Raw genomic sequence first — 23,328 nt, forward strand, 5'->3', positions numbered from 1 at the left:
ATATCATTTTCACGGTGACGTATATTTAGACTTTGATTACTATGTTGTGAAGAATGTAAAATAGAAATGATGACCACTGTTATTATAAAAATCAAAAATATTTATGTGTAGTTCTATATTTACAATTTTTCTTGTAAATTAAACTACTTACAGGACACTCAGTCTTGTATTTTCATCTTACATTCGATGTTAAATAATTAATTTTAAAATTCGAGCACAGAACTCAGTGCAACAAAAGCCTTACATATTTTATTAACACGTAAAATTCTTATTTACCGATACTTTTCTAAAGCAAGAACTAAGTTTTATCAAAATAAGGTAATAAGTAAATACTTTATTATTATTATTATTATTATTACCACCGATAACGATTTTTCAGCATCGATAAACGTTAAATCTTACGTGTCAAATCTTAATTAATTTTTTATACATATCATTTAAAAATTGTTCTTCTTGATTCAGATTTAATTTCACCATGTTTAATTACTCCTGAGTTGATATATGCATGTGTAATATTTCCTGAAAATTGTTTAACAAACGTTTCGAGTTAATAAAACACGACAGAACTGCTCAACATTAAGTGTAAGTACTTAAAAATAACATTATTACGATATCATTATTCGTAAAAAATCAAGATATCTATACTAAGAGATTTTACATATTCCAAAATAAATAAATTCAATATTCATCAATTAGACAAATATTGATACATTTTTATTTACAGTTTCCATGTTAAAATTTTGCGTTTTGATTTTCAGAATAATTTTTACCAGCTTATAGCATGGCACGATTTGTCTCCCTATTTCACAAATTTTTATATTGTGTTTACTTAGAAATATATGTGCAAAGTATATCTATATACAATATCGATAAAGTCCAGATGGCAAATTGCTGTTACATTGAATATAATTAAATATAATTCTTGTACATATGAAAACCTTTTCTTTTTATGTAATTCCAATTCTGCAATAAGATAACTTATAAAAGAGCAACGTAATCTTACAGGAAGTACAAATATTCATTCTTTTCATATTTCTCAAAATTTTTAAATATACACTTATGACGAATATAAGCACAAAATATGTAACTATGAAACGATCAAATGTGAGGATATTATCTACAATTACTCATCACAATACGACGAGAGAATCAATGAATTTTATAAAAATTCATCGATTATTATAGTATCTTTTAAGTATAATGTCACAGAAAAGCATGTATAATACCGTGAGTCACTTTGGTTACTATTGATCATTGTACCAATAATAGTCACGCAATAAATATTTATATACCATTCATTATATTACATTAAACAACGTCGATAATGTGGAAAACGATAAGTTTCCTTCTATATTTCCATTTGTTATTTCAATTTTTTAAGTGCTGGGATATTTTTGATATCACTCTTAACATCTTCTAATATTATCTCCGGATTGATGTTGATTAACTGCGCAAGAGTGGTACAGTTTACTTTCATTCGATGCCCCCCAACTACCATGTACGTGTTTAACTTAGCTAAATTAACGGGACTTCTGGGAGCGCCGTAATAGGAAAACTGTTTGCTTTTCGCCTCTTGTTGCTTGTCTTGTATTCTGTTACTGATAAGATATCTCGAATGTGGATTAGTCGATTTTCTAGCTACCGCCTTTATTCTGCATGGTATTGCATTATGACGAAATGCACTTTTAGTCGTAGATTTTTTTGCAACTGCATTGTTTTTCCGCGGTAATTCCGATCTTGACGGGTTTGAATTTTCGTTTTTGTCGGAAATCGGCTCAAACTTCTGCCATTTCACTTGAATCATCATTTCCTCTAGCAAAGACTCATAATTCGGAATACTTTCTATTTTTAGTTCCATTCCAGGATGTTCTTCGCTATTGTGCGTGGAGACTTCCGAAGGACAGCTGAAAGACTTGTCACAGTACTTACATTTAAATAGGTTTATATGTTTGGACACGTGGTTCTTCATTACATTAAGAAACATTGTGGTGAACGGACAATCAGGACAAACGTATCCTTGAGACATTTCAGTCTTTTCTTGTTTCCTGAAATTTAATGGCAAATGCGAATGGAACATACTATGATGTGTCTTCATTTTGACCTCAGAGTCACATAACTCGTTACACCACTGACAAATCCAACCCTCTTGTTTCGATCCAGAACTCTCCACCTCTTGCACATCACTATGCGATTGTTGTAAATATAATTCGTAAGGACTTCCCGCTTGTGTTTTCGAGCATTGAGCCTTCGCCAACGATTTTGCTGAAACTCTTATCTCGTTATATTTAAACGGTTTCGACTTCGTTTTAAGAGCATTGGTCTGCGATGTTGATTCATTATGCATTATGTTCCAATGATTCTGTACCGTGCTCAAATACTTACTACGGAAGGAACAATAATGGCAATAGTAAATCGAATCATCCTCTCTCGCGTCAGAAATCTGTTCCTCCTCTATATCATTGTTGTAATCCTCAGTGATAGTCTTATTATCAAGCTCCATCTCTGTAGATTCACTAGACGATTCAGATGGTGATATGTCTTCGACTTTAAATGGCGAAAACGGATGATTGACCTCCCAATGTTCCCAGATTTCCGACTTTGTCGCTGCAGTGAAACTACAATAAAAACATTTCAGTATATGTTTAGTCATGTGTATCCTCATGTGTATTTTGAGGCCAGTCGTATTCATAGCGGTAAAGTTGCACAAGTTGCACTTTTCTTGCGGTTCAATATTAAAATCATCAGCTTTTTCCGTGACTTCTCCTCCACTCATCTGTGTCTTTCGTTTTCTTTTCCTTTTTGGAAACACGATTCCGTATTCCTGTCGCCAAAATTCTTCCGGCAATTCTGGTCCGCCAGCTGCCGGATTTTCAACTATTTTCTCGGGACAACCGGGATGCTTTGAACGAATGTGTTGTCGCATTAAACTCTCTGAGTTCGTGCTACGATCGCAGTAAGGACAGATAAATCCAAGTCGTTTTAAGTGTGTCAATTGTACATGCAGTTTGAAGCCACGCCGTCGGAAGAATGTCATATTGCAATGTTTGCAGGTGAATGGCTTCTCTTCCTCTCCATCTGGCTTGCCTATATAAAAAATTGTAATTAATTTTATATATAGTCTGTCCAACAAAACGAGGTAGTAAAATGCAAACAAAATTTGATCACATAAGAGTTTCTTTTTATTTGAAGACATTTACCTTTCTCTATATCAGTAATTTTCCCAGGTTTCTTCTTTGGGGATCCACTCTCAGTCCTTACATCGGTAATGGGAGCTGCATCATCCTTGTTATCCTCAGCTTGCACTTTTATGGTGTTTTCTGGAGTTTGTTCTTTGTTGCCTTGCTTATTATCAGGCTTGCTAACAGTATTTCCAGTTTTAGGAATTTTGGTTACAGTATTCTGGGTAGTTTTAGCAGAAGATGGTTTTGAATTATTTCCAGCTATACTTGTAGTTGCAGAACATTCTGCGTCACTTGCATGTTCCTTGGCTAATAGTCCTTTCATCATCAGTGTTTGTCTCTTCAATAATGTGCCAACCTACACATTAAAATAATCAATAAAAAAATACATTTAAAATTATTGTATAATTTCATCAATTTTTAATAATATAATTTTTGTCAAGCGACTAACTTACCCATTCTTCGATATCATCGTCTGGAGATAATGGTTCGTGATTATGACGTTCCCCATTATGGTGTTTATTAAAATGCTTCAACAAGGCATTACGGTTTACAGACAAATATCCACATTCCTTACAGTGCCATCTGAAATATTTTCATATTAACCATTTGAATCCCAGAGGTCTTTGAAAAAAAAAGGTCGAAAAATTCCGAACAGCGCGATAGTGCTCGTCTTAATCGATTGCGAAGAGAAACAAGCGGCGCAATAGCGCTCATCATATTTGTTATTTTTATGAAATACATCTATATTATTATATATGCGCACTATTAGTTTATAAATATTTCAAGTTTTGTTCAATAAAAATGATTGAGAATATAACAATGAAATACAAAATTCCGCCAATCGTCCGTAGCGTTCAAATGTACTGGGACTTCTCGACACAAAATCTAAACAGCCGTTGATACTCAAACGGTTAAATAAAGAAAAAATATAACTTCGAAATAACAGAACGAAACTATAAAAGTATTTACCTTGCGTAATTCAATTCTCTGTAAAGATGATCCCTCATATCATGCTTATATTTTGTCTTGAACTGCGTGCACAAAGTACAGACATACATATTACCATCTGCTTTCCCATAAGGACCAAATCTTCCGATATCCGGTTCACTGAGATCGTTGTCTTCAATTGATTTAGATCTAGTTTCCTTAGCTTTTTCTATCGTATTCGACGTACTAGTCGCAGGTTCCACTTCTGTCGATACCTTGTCACAAGACAACGACCGTTTAGATTTTTCTTTCGTCTGCTTGGTGTCATCTAATGAATTGGATTTCCCCGGCTTTATTTTAGCCGGTTTAGTGACTAAGTCTGTGTCACTCTTCCGTTTTCCTAACTTTAAAGAAGATTCAGTGGACATTTCGTCTTCTTCTTCAAGAAGGATTCCGCGAATATGTCTAATTCGAGGCATGTCTCTTCTCCAAAGCGGAGTAGTATCAAAAGGTTCTTCTTGTCCAGTCTGCTCTACATTATCTGTACTTTTCTTATTCACCCCTTTTATTCGTTGATACATTAAAATATAGTCAACATTTAAATCGTTAGGGTGCTTGCTATTAATATGTTGTTCTAACATAATTTTCCCATTTGTTTTAAAGGAACACGAGTTACATTTGTATTGGCTCTTCTCATCATGTGTCACAGACGTATGATTAGCCATTTCCGCTTTATACACACACTTATAGTCGCAGAAGTTACATTTCCAATGATTTCCATCCGGGTCTGGTACTTCCTCTTTGACTTCTTCTTGTATGGATTGTTGACTGCTCTCTGTGTTTTCCAACTCTCTAATTACTTTCACAAAAGGTCTTTTTTCGGGATGTTTGTCAGAAAGATGTCTCTCCACAACGTGCCTAGGCAATATTTTGTTACTATTAGGAAGCATAGAAAATGAACCAAAGAGAATAAGCCTTTTTAAACATTTGACAGGCACATGCAACGTATATTTTATTAACGTTCACTTTGCATTCTTGTCAAATGTTTCAAAAATATATTATTCCATCTAATTTTTAAATACATCGTGCTTATAATCTGTGACCCAAACGGTGCATTATTAACCAAATGTGAGGCATAAACATCATTGTGTACCTATGATAATGATGATGGTTGCAGTGAGAACATTTATAAAGTCTGGTATCGTGCATTTTTAAATGAACGGCCATTTTATCAATTGCTATATTTAATCCTTCTTGACCTGGTAATGGTTGTGGACAATGAGGGCACCGGAAATATTGTTCCTCGGAATGCAAAGCCTTTAAATGACATCGTAACATCGCCTCATCGACCGTTAAATAATTGCATTCAGCTACACCACACACGTATCTATTATAGGAAAACATTGCCAATTTTCATCCTTCGATTCACTTCCTTCGATTCGACTCGAAACTCATCAAATTAAGTGAAAAAATATTGAACACTTTTGCGTGTGACAAGAATTACTCTCATTCTTGCAAGAACATCCATATTGTTATAACATCCGGTTTTAAAAAGTATACCTACCTCTTATGCTCCGGTACAAATTTCGGGATGAACTCATCTTCGTTATTTTTGTTAGTCTCCTTAGATTTCCCTCCCATCCGACCATTTTGATGAGAACTACTTGCTAAGTTGACCATTTTATCAAACATTCGTTCCTTCTTATCCAAGCACGGCACAGGATTAACGGGACCACTTTCTGGCACGCTTTCGTCTTTTGCATGCAATCGCAAGTGTCTGATGATGTTCGTACGCACTTTCGTCGTGTATGGACACACTGCACATTGCACTACACGGTTGTAGATCGCTTGAAGTGGCAAAGAATCTATTTCATCAGGACTGAAGCTGAATTTCTCAGTGTCTGTTGTAGCCTTCTCAGTGCCTTTTTCACTTGACTTTGTATTACTTCTACGCTTCTTTCCTTTACGATCTCCATTGTAACGCTGTACAAAAATAAACAAAATATTTATAAACATATAATTTTGTGCTTTTGCGACATACTGTATAAAATGTACTTACAATAGGTTGTACGATGAACAACCCATCAACGGATGGATTTTTTGGATCAGCCGGAACTAATTTACTATATGCACATTTATGTTTCATCTTCATATGCGCCATTGCTTGGTAACCCACTGTACATCTCATTTTGCACAATGAACAACCAAATCGCTTTAGTCCATGTGATTTTAAATGCTCTAATAAAAATCCAATTTTCAAGAAACGTTTGCTACAATGAGCACAGGTCAAGTTTTTATTCTCACCCCTCAAAGAACATTCTTTTACATGCGTCTTTAACTGAAGAGCAGTTTGTGAGCTATAATCGCATGTTTCATAACCGCACTTGTATAACTGTGTCCCTGAGAAGCCAGTGTCTTTAATATCATCTAGAGTTAAAGGTTTATCTGTTTTCATGGTGGAATCTTCCTTAGCATCGCAAGATGCGATTGAATCTCTGACATCACTGGAAGATTGTTCTTTTACATCCTTTTTTGGACTTATATTTTGTATCTCACTTACGTCAATGCTATCCTTTTTGTTCGATTCGGATTTTATATTTTTTATTGGAATAACTTCCGTATCGTCGATATCTACAATTTCAATGTCGCTATCTTCCATTTTACATTCCGTAGCGGATGAAGTATTCATGCGAGTTATATTAATAGAATGATTGACTTTTTTCAGGAAATCAGGGTTGTCCAGTAAATTGATATTTATAAATTCGTCGCTGCAATCAAAAGTTCCTTTGGAAGCTTCTGTTGGCTCCACAGAGCTTTTGTCAGTGAGAATATTGGTCTTTTTAGATTTATCTAATAAACTTTTGTCTGCGGATTCTCCATCCGAAACCTGCGTTGCCAAAACGTCCGAGTCATTCATTAAACAACTTTCGAATATCTTGCTCACTGCACTATCGTTGGAACTCTCATTTAATGATTTTTCATGTTGTGAGGTTTTAACATTGAGAGAGCTATTTGAATTATTGGCATTTCCAAATAACCTCGAAAAGGATTTATTTAACGCCTCGTTTTCGTCCTTGTTCAACAAATTTACATCATTAGATAATTGAGGAAAAACTATAGCGTGAGACGAAGACGTGTTAACAATGTCTGTATCAGTTTCTTTATTGTGCTCGCCTTCGTTCTCCAGGTCAATCACTTCTTCTGTGATTTTCAAAGTGTCATCCAATGTTCTTATAATTAATTGATCTATTACGTCTTTGTTTCGTATTGGCTGAAATGTAACATTTAAAATGACACTCATAAAATATTGGTTTATTTATAATTTAATTCATTGACATTTATTTATTTTACCTGAAGAGGAAGAGTTCGCTCAAGAACCTGTGGTAATCGATTGCAATGAAACGTGCTCAAATGATTATGCAGTTCGCTCAAGTGGTCCGAACCATTCAAACAATACAGACATTGAAACTTGTAAAACCCATGCGTTCTATAGTGCTATAAGATTTAATTTCATAAGAATGATTATAAAAATTTAGTAACCGTTAATCAAATAACTTAAGAATATTACCGTCATTAATTGATCGATTTTCATGCAAGTAGTACGACACACGTGACACTTATAGCCAGAAAGAAGCGTTCCATGTTTATTTTTCAAGTGCGCTATAAAAGATTCGGGAACAAAGAAAAACTTTCCGCAATCTGTAAATGTATTTTCATGAGTTTAATTTTTCATTCAGAGATGATAAATAGCGTAATCTTCGTTCAAAGAAGACAAATAATGTAAATATAAATCGTACCATGTTGGCACACGTAAGGATATATGGTGTCGTGTCGATTGACTTCTTCTTTTGATGGTATCTCTTTCACGGGATTACCAAGTAGAAGACCACGATTTCTAGGGTGAGTCATTATCTGTAAATAAAAATCAAATGTGTGTCAAACATAAAAATTAATTGCCCCAAAAGTTACAATACTACAAAATGTATCGTCATACCTGATGTATTTGCACGTAAGAAGGTACAATAGCTCTATAAAAACAGTACATGCACTGGTAACGGCAATGCGCGTGTTTTTCATCGATATGCGTTTTCATTTGATTCCAATCCTCCAATATCATGTAACAATAGGCACATTTCTGGTAATCAAATGGCGGTGGCATCGTCGTATTTTCAGTTTGATTTACGTGTTGAAGATAATGCTGATGATATATAGACAATACATCAGTGCTGAAGCGACAATCACGTGCCATGCACTTGTACAAATGAATCAATTTAGTAGCCTTCAACATCGCTTTGTATGCATCCGCGGATTTTAATTTAACTGCCGAGACTGTGGCTAAAGGTTCTTTTGGTTTTATTAGAGTTGGCGTTCGAACAAGTTTGACGATTTTGTAATTCAAATTCTGCGACGATTGCGACGGAGTCACTAAAGGCAATTTACTATCTATTTGAATAATTGTTGATTTTGGAGCAATTGGAATGAAATTGGTAGTAAGCTGTGTGGTGGTTACAACTGGAGAAGGGGATAGACTCTTCACTGGAATTAGTTTTACTTTTTCTGGTGTGGATTGCACTGTCTGTATATTCCTCGTTAATGTCTGTGTAATAGATACAGCATTAAATCTCTTTAAAATTAGAGGCGAATTAGACTTTTTCAGTACAGATACCCCCTTGCTTTTTATAGGAGTATCTTTGGGGACAATTTCAACTGCTTTTCTTATATCATTTATCTGTAATGATAATAAAAGGAAAGTTGTACATGCATAGTTTGAAACAAGTGAAAAAATTTCGAGTAAATATCGTATGTAATGACTTACAATGGGACTTTCGGCGCCATCAGCTCTTGGTGCAAGACTAACTACATTTTCGATTTTCAAGAATGAACACTCTTCTTCAACATCTGATTTTAACATGGAATCCGTTGTATCTGAAGTACTAGATTGACTCGCATCTAATATATGAAATACTTTCGTAAATGTCAAACAATGATTCACATATCATTTTAGTATTTATATATTTATACATACCGTTCTTTATTAGAGATAGATCTTCTTGGGCGTCTAAAAACTGCATGGGTACCGACAACATATCTCCACTTAAACGTCTCAAACGGATCAAGTTCTTAGGTGGATTACTATCGTCGTGCGAATCATGCGATATCTCGTGGAATTTACTTTCCTTTTTCCCGAAAAATTTTTTAATACTAGATATAGGAACAACATCTGGTGGTTTGGGAATAGAACCAAAAGGAAACGATCTTTTAGAGTCTTCAGGTTTAGAAGAAGTTTCATCTTGTTTTGTAGCTTGAAGTTGAGCAGCAAGTCTCTGTATAGTGGTAAACATTGGATCTTTACAAGATGCATTCATACTTGAAGTTTCCTTCAAGATCATGTTAACATCAGTAGGCAGTTCACTATCTGACTGTTCGCTACTAGAATCAGAGTCATAAATAGGAGCACTATGCCTCATATTCTCATTATCACTAGTTTCTGCATCGCTTTCTTCATTCTTTTTTGTATCCAATATTGCCAATGGAACCTTGGTCATTGAATTTGTTAAATTTGTTTCAGATGTAGACTTTGAATTACATTTTGTGCTAAATGATTGGTTTTGCGAAGTACTATCCTCAAGTTGTTTATCATTTGAAGTTCCTTCAGCCAATGATAGATTTTTCTCTGAATCTATCAGTGAAGGAATTTCAGAGTTACAAGGCAATTCAATGGTATTACTTTGAGGTGGCATTGATGGAGTCGGTGAAGTCGTGATATTAATTGGACTTTTATCTGAAGAATTTGATACTACATTTGAATCAGTTTCGTTATTTGCTGCTGTTAAATCAGTCTTCATTTTATCCTTCAATTTATCTATAATGGACAAACCTTTTTTAGATGCGTCCCTTTGCAATTTAATGCCAATGTTTTGAATAATTTCTTGCATTTTTTTCTTACGTTCGAGCTGAATTTCTACTTCTTTCTTTTCCAACTCTGGTGGACAAACGAATACATTCAGATTTCCTGATGGTAAATTGGAATCCATATCCATTTGTGGTGGTTTCTTGTTTTCATCATCAGTAGTAACTTGTGGTTCAGAATGATTCTCTTCTTGATGTTTAACTTCAGGTACATCTTTTATTTTCTTATCCTCGTCATCAGACATTTTATCCTTCTTTATCACTTCTATTTCAGTGATATCATCGTCATTCTGTTCAATCAGTTTTACTACTTCATTTACTGATCCTTTCTTTGAATTTGACTGGGTTACTTCTAGCTTTATCTTTTTCTCTGGTACATCAACTTGTTCATCAAATTCTTCTTCAACTGCATCTAAGGACATGTTTATCTTAACAATCTTAACACTCAAATCGTCCTTATGCCATAGATTAACATGTTCCTCCACATTGGACTTCTTTAATTGAACGAAATTACAACATGAGCATAAATAACCATAAATGCGATTTTCAGCAGGTATTTCATCTTCAGTTATGGCTTCAACAAAAGTATCTTTAAATTTGCGACATACTTTATAATAATGAGTTCTCATGGAGGACTTGGCTACAGTTTGATAAGGACAACTATTGCATCGAAACCTGTATTCTCCTGTGTGAGTAGTACAATGTTCATAAAATGCTTCCATTGCAATCTTGGCAGCTCCTTCACTGAACAAAAAGCAAAATCTGCAACGAAATTTACAGATTTTTTCTGCAAGAGGTTCCATTGATGGACTTTCTACATTATTATCATTCGCATTTTGAATGGCTAATAGAGCATCTGACTGTTTCAATCTGGAAATCAGAATTTCCTTTCCAGGATGGTTTAATTTGTAATGGTGAACAATATTTTTACCAATGAACAAACAAAGCAGACAATTGTACTTTTCTTGGCCTGTCCAAGCATAATCAATTAATTTTTTTACATCTAACTCAGAAAAAGATCTATCTAGATCAATTTTATTTTTAACGACGTTCTTTTCAGCGTTACGGCTGGTTTGTTCGTTATCTTTTTCCAATAACTGTTCATTAGAACAAACTTTACTTAAAGAAGATTTTTTCTTCTCTGTAGGATCAGATGTTATTATGGATACCTCTTCTTTTTTGTCTTTCGAATTATCTTGAAGAATCTCACTAGAATTAGTATCTTTAACATCATTCTTAAGCTTCTTGGAAATATTTTGCTTTGTATTATTGGGTGAACTACTGTTTTTGCTTGTTGTATTTTCTGAAATAGTATCTCCTTTGTTAGAAATATCTATTTCAGAGCCAGTATTAAGCTCACAGTCACCCTTGGAAGATGAAGCTGTAAGAGTCTTCTTCCTTCTTTTTTTGTACAAAATACCCATCTGCCAATTATACTTTTTCTTCTTCTTCTTCGCTGAAGACTTCTTCGTACTTGATTCAGCCGGTAATTGATCGCTAACATCATCATCGACGTCTGCGTCGCTTCCTTTGTCCGCTATTGATGAGTCCTTATCTGCATCATTCTTTACTGGTACTAATCCCACTAATATGTTACTCAATAACTTCTCATTACCACTAGTATCCATTGTAGTTGAAATAACGCCTGTCTTTTTGCTAGAAGTTACGCTACTCGACATAGAAATATCAGATGTAATACTTTCTTCATCAGTAAATTGAACATCATCTTTACTTTCATTCAGCAGTTCGTTTCCTTTCTTCCTTGTAGACTTTCTAGAAGATGTTTGAACATCCTTCTTCTTCTCTGTTTGTTCTACTGCCTCAGATTCAGACTGCTTATCAGGATGAATTGAGATGTCCACAGCTGCAGCCAGTTCAGACACATCTATCCCAAAACTCTCATCAGATGAGCTATCGAACATCACTTTAGAACATTCCAACTTAGAAATGTTTGTCTTCTCAACTACTACTCGTGGTTCTTTTATCGATTCCTTATTAATACGTTTGCTTCGCCTTAGTACCTCAAAATCTTCATTAGATGTTTCTTGATTAGACAATGAACTAGAATTTTGAATTAGCTCTGTTCTCAGCGCCAATGGTTGATCCTCTTCACTATCTGAACTTTGATTATATTGTTTTGAATGTTGTCTAGTGATTCTTTGCACCTCTTTCTTTGATTTACCTCTAGACTTACTTGATTCGTCAGAAACACGTGATTTTGTAGATTTTTTTTGCTTGGACGAAACCACAGTATCTTCTACATCAGAATCTACATCCAAATCACGTTTATTCGATTCGTCCTTCTTTATGCTCGTAGTACTTTGATTGGAAGTACTCGTGCCTGCATTATTTTGATTTTCTTTTTGTGCTCTACATAATCGATAACCAGTTGCTGCCACAACATCATCACTGATGAACATTTCCCTAATATCTTCTTGCAACATCTCCAGGGAGTTCCTCCTCTTTGCTTTGGCTTTTGGTATCTTTGAAACAACCTCTTTATCTTCAGCCAATTCATCCTTGGTGATCTCTTTAGGTGTTTCTGGAACACTTTTCTCCTTGTTTATATTTATTTCATCTTCATTTGACTCCTTCTTCTCTTCAGCAACGTTTTGCGTTTCTACACGTGCAATCTCTTCTTTAGTGGTAGCATTTTCAGGATCTGGTCCATTTTTTGAAAGATCTGAAGATTCAATATTAGGAATTACTTTCACAATATTTGTATTTGTCTTTTCTTCTTGGTTATCCATTGATGTACCTGTAATCAATTCTTTGTTCGCTGTTTTTAGAATACCAATCCTTTCAGCAAGAGACTCTTCATCGGAACTATCCGAAAAAATTACTCGTCGCTTCTTCCTCGTCTGAACTTTCTTCGTCTCAGGAGTATCATCTTTATCCGAACTGCTACTCTCTGATTCTGATTCAATGATCCTCTTGATCTTCTTCAACTTCTTCGCCTGCAATACTTCTCCCAGCTTCTGCATGAATTTCGCGTGTTCGACGAATTTCTTTCCCTCGCCAAATTCAAACGATTTTCTAATTAGAGCTTCTATCCATTCCTGAGTCATTTCGCCTTTTGACTTGGATCCCCCTATTTCTTCTTTCTTAGATTTCTCAATATTATCAGGTAATTTGGAGGAGGTAGTACTGATAAAATCTAATTCAGAAATATTAACATCACTATTCTCTTCTACAGGAGTCTCCCTAAAACTGTTATCTTCTTTCAATTCCTCTTTTTTATCAGTGACTATATTACTTTCATTCCGATTTTCAAGCGGAACATTCCTATCGCTGCTACTGCTCACTTCTGCAGTTGCGTCTTCCTTGTCTTTTTTAGCAGCTTTACTTGCTTTATCCTGCTTTTCCAAAGGACACTCTTTAATTTCCTCAGAAATGTGACTCGACGTGGGCGACTCTGATGACTCGTTACGTTTTATTTTAGGAATCTTAAAATTTTGTAAACAATAGCCTTGTGCAGACTTTGCCTTCGTGTCGATAACTCCGTACAAACTCTCCAAAGGTGACTGCATCTTGTCTTTAGTTGTCTTCTCTTGTGTATGTTTAGTACTATTTTCCGTGTCCACACGTTTATGGCTATCAACTGGCTTTGGAGGAGATTTCGGTTTTTCCTTGATCTTCCTGAACGTCGATGTTGCAGTCGGTGGTCCCGTCGAACGTTTTCTGGGATCTCTCTCATTGAAACTACTATCTTTACCTTTGTGAGATGGGAAATGTTTATCCTTAGCCAACCGAGGATCTCTCACCGAGGTACCATTATCCCTCGACTGGTTGGAGCCTTGATTATTTACATTGTGTTCCATGCGTACTCTTGGATCACGGTCAGATATGTTTCTAGCATCCCTACCGAACCTATTACAGTTGTCCCGCTCACCATGATTGTCCCTAGGACCAGGCCTACGAGTGTCACGATTGAAATTATTCCTAGATTCTCCTCTATTCCTTTCATTGTAATACGTGTTACGCCCTCTACCATTGCGTTCCCTGTCTCTGTTCCATGGACAGGGAGTGCTGGGCCTCGGATACGGCCCTGAAGGACCTTCTGTGGGCCCCATTACACCACAAGGAACTTCGTTCTCTGGTCTATATGGTACATCATTTGGTCGGTTAATCGGAGAATCCCATGGCTGCCTCTGGTGAGGATATTCCATTCCTCTATCAAAAGGCGGCTCATAAGACCTATTCTCTCCCTGAAAGTTCCTGTACTGTGACCCAACAGGAAACCTCGTAGGTGATATTAAAGGCTGTATGGTAGGTACATTAGGTACCTCCATATTGGATATATCGTCTGATCGTGGAATATGATTCATATCCTGAGATCTCGTATTGGGACTCATTAGAGGTCTAATACCAACATTCATGTTTGGAGGGAACTGGTTAGGCCTTATCTGGCCCTCGTTCATTTGATGAGGATCCATATGAATGGTCTCTCTATTGGCACCTACGTTCCACATCTCTTGGTGTGGCATACCTATCGGATGTGGATACGTTTGAGCAGGAGAACTAGGCATACCGCTAAAATTGGAAGACGATGGCCATTGGTTGTTGCAATAATCATTCGTATTCACGGGCGGGTGCATGGAAGGCCAGTGGCCTTGGTTTGTTACTTGTCTATTGAAGTACTCGGGTCCTTCTATTCTGAACTCAGTGTCTATCCTAGGTGGCACCATCTCAGGTCCAATGTTCCCCTGACGTCTCTGATACAACACAGTGTTTCTGTCATCCGGCTTGACCGAACCGCCATGATGTATCTGATTGGACATATCGTCGTCGGGTCGACAGTGTATGTTGTGCACGTTAGATTTGTCCATATCATGGCCCTGGTTGTCACGCAACTGGCGAGGATGGCGCTCGTAGTTATCCGCAAAACGAGGCTCTGTCTTGGAACTAGGTGAAGATGGTACATTTCTGTTGTCGACAGACATAGTAGCCATAAACGAACTAGAAGCATGACCTAAACTACCTTGAGGTGATCCCTTAGTTTCACCAGACTTGAGAAGGTCGACTTTTGAGCCACTGGGTAGACATTTCCTAGTGGTTAACTTAACTATATGCTTGTCTATCTCTTCCCAACGTCTCTCACTCTCGCTATCAATATCCTCTTGTGTTAGCAGAAATGATTTAGATGTCTTTGGATCCTTAACATTCCCACCTAATTCCTGTTTATCCTTCTTGAATTTACCTGAATCCTCTCTTAACCTATCACCCTTCTTTTCCATCTTGCTATCATCTTCTTCGTTCAACAACTCAGCCAGATCTTCCATAGACAATGGCGGTCCTGTAGAAACGGGAGGTGGTGAGAGCAACAATGGTGCTGATGGTTTGGAACCAGACCTCGAAATTTCCTTTGACCGAAGTGGAGTGTTCTTACAAAGTTTTGGGAACAAAATCTCCAAATCTGGTGACTTCAACTGTGCATCAGGCATATTAACAGGTGATTCAGGGCTAGATTCTAACGAAACCTGATCCATGTTTATTCCCATCATTCGATTCTTTTCTAATATCGACGACAATCTTCTGGAACCGCCTAGAGAGGGGACTGGCACGGTTTGTATTTGTCGAGACGGGTGAATCGATATAGGCATGTGAGATCTGCCATCGTTCACCTTTGGAGACAGATTACTTTCAACCATTTTGGACACAGTAACACCATCGTGGCTAGAAGTAATGATCGTCTGCCAATTTTTGTTCCTCGAGATGTGATTTTCGTTCTCCTCGAGCATATCCCATTCGGCGAACGACACATTATCCCCGTTTTTAGACAAACGCTGTGGCGAGGGAGGTACATCGTTACTCGTCCTCTCTGTAGGTATGATGATGGGAGCTTTGGTTGGTAAAGTTTCTATGGGGTCGGGAGAGGCTGGTTTGCTGTCAGATTTATCATCGAAATCTAGACTGCGTTCAGTAGGAATTATTATCGGCGCCACTTGAGAACCCGAGTCTGGGCTAACCGGAGGAGTTGGACTGGCTGGCGTCTCGTGGATCTCTCGGTCCTCCATAACATCTTCTGTATGAGGCTTTACATCTTCAAGTATACTGAAAGGGATTCAATCGACGTTTTACAGTATCTTATCTTAGTAATATTTCATTTTACAACAATATATATTATCTGTTATATAATAATAATAGTACAATGAAATTTCTGCTTAACAATGATGTTCAAATTATGAACAGTGAACATCACTGTTTTACAAAATTGAATATAGGTTTTGGTTTACTTTTAATTTTAGGAATACATCGATATATTGTGTACAATACATAATGATGAACTTAAAGTTATATATGAACAGTTGTTAAATGAATTTTTGTACAAATTGTGTGAGTGATATGATACTTACTTTGAACATTGTGCTGAGCTAGATTCATTTTTCTTGTGCGGAAAATGCAATCCGGGCGTATTTCCCTGAAACTCGTGTCAGATTAGAATGATTAAAATAACAAAAAAAAATACATGCACTACGGAAGCCTGAAAACATCCAGAAGTATAAAGAACGGAAAATAAAAAGGGATCATCCGAAGCAAATACGTCTGTTCAAAGAGGAGGAACCAAAGAGAAAGTAATGATTGTACATTGACCATTTTTCTACAAACATCAACTAATAATGTATAATATTTTTTATATTTTACATCATATTACAGTTATAAATAATTTCCATAAATTTTCATAATAAATTCCATAAATTTTTTATGGTACTAATTTTTAACATTTTTTACATAATGAAATCATAGAAATGCCATTGCAAAAAAGCGGTGTACAGAATGCAATACAAAACATTTCGTAAAAATGTGAACACCCAGTTTCTACTGATAAAATGTAAAAGATAAGGAGAACGATGCAACAGTTATAATTTGCTCTATCAAAGCACGGTGACAATACCCGCGGCATTTGAAATGCGGCATATGAAATAATATAAAAGAGCCGTTTGTTAAAGAAATATTATTATTTCTTCATTATTGTTTCAGTTTTTAAAATATTGATACGTCCATTTAAATATTGTATAAATAGAAATCTTAATGCGCATATGTATAGTTATCATTCATATATTATACATATACATATAGTATTCGAACTAACGGAAGAACTTACAAACATTCTCGTTTATATCTTTCTTCTGTGAATATAGTGCAAACTAGTATCATACAGAGCATAAAGCCAAGTGCTAGTTTTTGATTCACTGAATCTGTAAATTGAATAGTAATTTGATTTGGCTAAAATTCTTTAATTCTAAAGCTAAAAGATAGAGCTAAAATTCTTTTAGGAATTAAGATTTTTAAATAAATAATTCAGTGCACCAAAAATGTAAGACAAGTTTGTAATACGATGATTAATATATCTACCTTTTCCACTTTGTTGTGTAACTTCTGCAGAACGTCTTCGCATCGCTGCAACGTCTCAATCTTCAGCCTATTTTATCGATAACAGTATGATTAATTGTATTTTGGATTTTACGCCTTTCCGGTTTAAAATGTAACTCTAGATTTATGACAATATTGTATACTTCGTAGTTTTTGCAATAATAATATTGTTGTAAAATACGCGTAATAAAAGATGTAAGCAGATGGAAATTTCGTTCTCTATGAAAATAAATAAAAATTGTAGAAATAAGAAAATTAAAAAATCTGAACGTTCAAAAATTCAGAACTTAAAAGTTTGAAAATTCGATACCACAAAATTAAGAAGTTCGAAAGCTTAAAAGTGTAAATTAAAAGAATTCTGTCCGATATCGGTTTTGTATTTAAAATTTTAAGTTTCAGCGCATAGACACTGAATGTCACCAAAACGTTGCGTTGATTAAAAGCGAATGTTTTATTTCGTAACTGCGAAACATACTTCCTCTTGCTGTTCGATAGGATTCCATGTAGACTTTGCATTTTCTGCAGTTGTACTTCTCGCGATTTGTCCTTAACGTTTTGCAGTCGCTCTATCATCGCTTCCAAAAACGGAATGTACTTTTGCATCTCAGCAAATTTCTTATCATACTCGTCCATTTTGTTTGATGTGTATCGCTCACCTGTACCGGGAGAAGAAAATCTTTATGCTTACAAATATTTCTCGACTATTACTAGTTACATCATTCGCTTTTTTCCGACTTTTATTCATTTACTTATTCAAATGAAACTTGTTTATGCCTTACAGAAGTCTATACTTCATTCGTTAACATATTATAATTTATCACTTAATATCTGCTTACAATATGTCCAGCCTAAATATCCAACCTATTTCTTTATTTATTTTACCATATTCACAAATAATAGAAATTTATTCTGTTTGTGATCACTTGTACCTTTATATTATAATTACGCGTTAGTGAATTTTCTTCATTAATATTGGTAACACTGCCTTCGTATTGTATTGCTTTTTTTTTATTTGATTTCGATTTCATTGTTAAACGAACAATAAAAATTGTTCAAATTTGGAATTTAACTATTTCAAAAAGATAAGAAGCATTACTTGTTCACTAATAATTCCAAAATTTATGTGATAATTTAACACTGCACTGGAGTTAATCGCCAAATTTACAGTTAAATTTGGCGGCTACTAAGTTGCTTATGTAATTCGAACTTCTTTATGTTTAATAAATAAATAATTAAAACAAATAATTAATAAATAAATAATAAATAACTAATAAAAAATAATAACTAATAAAAGTAATTAATTAATAATAAATAATTAATGCTACGTTACTAATAAATTATTGGAATGACACTTTAGATATAGCGAGATAAAAATACAACTCATCCAATTAATAAAAAGAAATTTTCATTATTTTTCGACTGCGTAACTTCATATGTCTTCAGTTTGTCATTTTCTCTACACTCTTCCAACACTGTAATACAATCCACCATGAAACATAATCCTTTTTAGTTATGTAAGTACTAATATTTCGTTCTAAGTAAGAATATGACACCTGCCAATCATACTGCTCTGTTACTAAGTCTCATACTATTTAGACTTAAATTGAAATTTCATTTTACATTTTTACAAACGAGTTATGATCTTCATTTCTCCAGGATTTTGTTCTGAGATTATTTTAACTTGTTACTATCCATGGTCACTCTCACAGGTAATCAATAACGGGAATTATGAACGACATATAATGCATGTGTATAACAAAAAAATATAGCGATCCGTATGTACTAGTTTATTCTCGTACACTATGAATAATCTTACTTATACAAACATTATGGTATATAAAATATACAATTTCAATTTATATTAATCAATCGATCACCGAACTTAAATTGTCACGTTCAATTAACTACGTCGCTCTATTGACGATTTAAGTATGCTGGGAACATAGTAATTTGAAATATGGTATACCTTCGTGCAATATACGACCAGGAAACTATTTAATATCACATTGATGTAATCCACTTCTGTAATTCTTCCTCGAAAGTACTCCACACGTAATTCGCAACACTATTTACGACAAAGAGCCACGTGATCACTTTTCATATCGAAATTCATTCGAACCGTTAGAAAAAGACAAAAATCAATTTATCGGTATTTACTGGAAAATATAATTAAGCAGCATTGGTTGTAAATTCCACGATGTTTATGCTCAGTAATTGCACCGCACATGCGTGCTAAGCATTCGTTGTCAAATTTATAACTCTAGTCACATTGTATTCGTTTGGTATAAAAAAGAAGGACTTCGAGATCTTTGCCATTTCTTTATATATCAATTTTTCACGGAATGCCAAACTAATAACTTTAGTCGAATTATTCAAGGAATAACGCACTTGTACACACTGATTGAAAAATATTTCAAAACTTAGACACGAGAATCACAATCGAAAACATAGCCGATGGTTAGATGCATTGCAATTACGTGCCAGATCAGAATTTCACTGGATTTTCCGGGTATCCAAGAAAAGCAGATATGTGCATCCCATTCAATGGGCAATAAAGCACACTAAAACTGCAAGACTTAATCAATTTGCTTTGAATAGATCACTTTTTAGCTAACGACTACGGCCGTACAGAGCTTATTTTCAAACTGTTAATATTGTTCTGTACGTACCCTGTTTCGTATCCGTATTCTATCGTAAACTTAGACATGTGACGTATTCAAAGTAGTGGGTAAGAAACATCCCTGAGAGACATTTCTCTTGTTACATTTTTTCCAACATGCGTAGTTTCATCATCATCTTGAAAGAGAGAGGAAGTAGATGGAAGCACGATCAAGAAGATTTGAAATTATCGGTAGATAGCAGCGCAGTAGCAAATATGGTGGCCGAATGATATTATACGACATTGTTCGACATTATTCTGCCTCGTTTAAGACTTTCCGATATAAATTATTCACATCTGTCATAATTTTTTATTACTATCAAGTAATCAGAATGATATTTGGTAGGTAGGTTTCATATAATGATCGTGGGTCGATGATACTGCAAAGTACTTCATTGCAGTGGTAACTTATTGGAACGTATCTTAAGATCGCATTTCTGAAAATGGGTTCCAGAAGAACATTCCGGATAAAAATCTCTCTACTTAGATTGTAGTATTTAATCACGGTTAATGTTATATAACATTAATATAAAATTAAATTTCATTGTTAATAAATAAAAATCACGTATTGAATTACGAATGATACTAAATGCTCCTATTTGGAAGGGCACTAATAGTGTTCTTGTTAGTACAGAATACTAACAATAATTATAACTGCATATTTACGTCTCAGTAAAAAGAATATGTAATGAGGTACATATGCGTTAACTCTTTTGATATTCAATTGGATTCGACGAACTTAAATAATGTAATACTTCATAGTTATCAACTGAATAGTATTAAGTACAATGGAGGATATAAGAAAAATATAATAAACTTCTAAAATACATCATAAAAATTGCCCGTAAAAAATTAATGGAGCGAGAAAATTAAAAAATATAAATAAAATGGAATTATATTTTTATACATTTGTATGAGAATTGTATTTTATATATATTTTTATACTTTTATAAGGATCTATATGCTTCGAATTTCGATCCTGTCATATGCAAAAGATGCATTATAATTCGCATTCCCGAATTGTCATGACCTTTCTCTTTTCAATTGCTTCTCAATCTGTCTTCATTTTTCTTATTCTCTTTCACTTTTCGTCGATTATGACATTCGAGCCATTCAACGTACGACTTTCGACTACGATCTTTTTTTTATATAACTATTTTTTACCTCAAAATAATTAAATCTCACAAATTGCTTTGAATATTTCGTATAACATTATATAAAAGAAAATATCCCACTACGTTTAATCACCATATTACTTTCTAAAAAATATGTTGTATTTCCCCGATAAGTAATTTTTCTATTCCACAACGATAAAGATTTACACATTTTCTTAAGATGTAGTTAACGGATTTGTATCCTACTCCTTACCAAAGAATAGATATTTTATCTACGACGACACACCTGATAAAACATTACACAGCAGAATACCGCCTTCTGCATTGATCTTCTCTCGCCTTTCGAATCCTGCGTATTGAAAAAATCTTAGCACAGCTGAACCGGACCCGAGACAAAAGTGCGAAATCCCGAGTATCCCGAAGTCGTTAATGCACGTCTATGTGCACACACTGCATGGAATAGCTTTAACTCTCTCACAATGTCGCAGTTACGGTGGAACTGACACTTTTTTTCAAGTTCTGCAGCGCGCTCTATAATTCTGCATCACGAGCTAGAGGAACTAGACTATCGCGATGAATATTTAAGCATCAAAAGTACCAATTTGGCATACCAGTTTAATTATCCGATGGAACGTCACTTCTTATAGAATGCACGCACAAAGACACAAAATATTCCGTACATATAACCACCTTTCGGACAAAATCCCGATAAAGTGTAACCCGATGTCAGCTCTCGGAATCGCATATCAGGTAAAAGTCTAAAGCGTCCACACTCTCGCGGATTTCTACAAATATCTTTGTCTAACTCGCTATCACAACTATGGTTCTTCAAACGAATTGAACAATTCCGTATCAAACCGCGTTTACGATTCGATATATACGAGACTCATTTTATTGCGTGTATTATTATATCGAACAGTTTTCAGCTAGCACCGGTACACGTTCCCCGAAAGTCTTGATGCACTTCGAGGTCTCACTGTACGAGACATCGGGTCGAGCGCTGCTTTTCGGTTCACAATAATTCGTCGTGGTGGTTCATCATTCATTTCTGAATATACATACACATAAGTAAAGATGACAAACATGTATGAACACGAAACTATTTTCCTACGTATCACAAATGAACGAGCCGCGACCGTTAGAGGGAAATTAAATCCCTCCGAGATATGTCGTGAAAATAATCTCCTCAATATAGTGGAAAATCGATCATTTCTCTTCGCAAGACATTCCTTTATAATTACAATCGCACTACCTATGAAGAAAATGGCAACCCTGAAGGGCGCACAATGTACAATGGCTGCCATTAATGGCAGCTAGGCTAAACGATTTCACGTGGTTCTTCGTCAATATTTTTTCTGCCATATGTTACTCACCTTTTATCACATCCGCATACTTACAATTTAAACCTGATATATCTTGCTCTTTCTTGTAAGGGTATTACTTACGTTAATGGAACGATACATCTGATTAGTTTCGATCGAACAACGAATTTTATTGTTTTCTCGAATTAATCTCTGTGTGGGACACAATACAATATACATGTTTTTCGAACAATCAATAATTTCGAGTCCTAAAATATATATTTCAAGATTCTAAAAATAAATATACGTTGCACAAAATGTAATATAATTTGGTTCATTTCCTCAACAGTACACTTCTATATATTGATAACTATCATTATCTAAATAACAAAATAAATACCAAAAATCAAATATGCAGTTATTGCGTGAAAATCGTCTTTAAAACAGGAGTTGTGGAGTAAATGCAAATAGAAAATCTGGTATATGTGTTTTAATTATTCCTCTAATAATTGTTGAAGTTTCCACCGAAACTCGATAATCCAAAATTAATTGCCGATTACTTGATCCAAGTTTTGGGTGTTCTGATGATTTAGGTATCCGATATTAGTATATTCTGAAGGACGAGAGAAACACACCTTCGTCTATGGAGGTCCGCCATTTACGACTCGTGCGATTCTAGCTTCTATATCCACTTAGTAAGTTCGAGAACTCTCGGTGACAAGAAACGAGTTTAGCCGGAAATAGCCGAAGTTTCTATCCCAGGTTTCACCATTTGTTCGATTAAGTGATACATGACTATTAATAGAACTGGAAACATCCTAATAAATAAAAATACAAGGAAATATTACTTTCACAAAAGA

General features: G+C 35.0%; 1 protein-coding gene and 1 long non-coding RNA gene across 11 annotated transcripts; one reads left to right on the forward strand and one right to left on the reverse strand.

Annotated features, from left to right (window-relative positions):
- Positions 1-138: 138 nt before the first annotated feature.
- LOC117216788 lies at positions 139-22,051 on the reverse strand. Of its 10 annotated transcripts, XM_033463808.1 has the most exons (18): positions 19,551-19,864; positions 19,360-19,458; positions 17,869-18,049; positions 17,376-17,442; positions 16,376-16,446; positions 9,136-16,073; positions 8,926-9,059; positions 8,104-8,838; positions 7,907-8,021; positions 7,678-7,808; positions 7,461-7,604; positions 6,169-7,380; positions 5,674-6,092; positions 5,263-5,496; positions 4,152-5,027; positions 3,635-3,764; positions 3,198-3,537; positions 1,364-3,084 (listed from the first exon to the last, which is right to left on the reverse strand). In XM_033463808.1, exons 3-18 carry the CDS (start codon positions 18,024-18,026, stop codon positions 1,364-1,366), a joined length of 13,425 nt encoding a protein of 4,474 aa, XP_033319699.1. In that variant the 5' UTR covers positions 18,027-18,049; positions 19,360-19,458; positions 19,551-19,864. The 10 variants fall into 10 exon arrangements, with proteins under 10 accessions (XP_033319707.1, XP_033319703.1, XP_033319699.1 ...); XM_033463813.1 differs by lacking the exons at positions 19,360-19,458; positions 19,551-19,864 and adding an exon at positions 21,454-22,051 and having other exon boundaries at positions 16,376-16,440; XM_033463807.1 differs by lacking the exons at positions 19,360-19,458; positions 19,551-19,864 and adding an exon at positions 21,454-22,051.
- LOC117216792 lies at positions 21,776-22,786 on the forward strand. Its single transcript, XR_004489434.1, has 2 exons — positions 21,776-21,917; positions 22,087-22,786. It is a non-coding gene; the product is annotated as an uncharacterized LOC117216792 (long non-coding RNA).
- Positions 22,787-23,328: the final 542 nt, after the last annotated feature.

Source organism: Bombus bifarius, unplaced genomic scaffold (genome assembly GCF_011952205.1).
Source record: "Bombus bifarius isolate JDL3187 unplaced genomic scaffold, Bbif_JDL3187 scf7180000007973, whole genome shotgun sequence".
Lineage (NCBI taxonomy): Eukaryota > Metazoa > Arthropoda > Insecta > Hymenoptera > Apidae > Bombus > Bombus bifarius.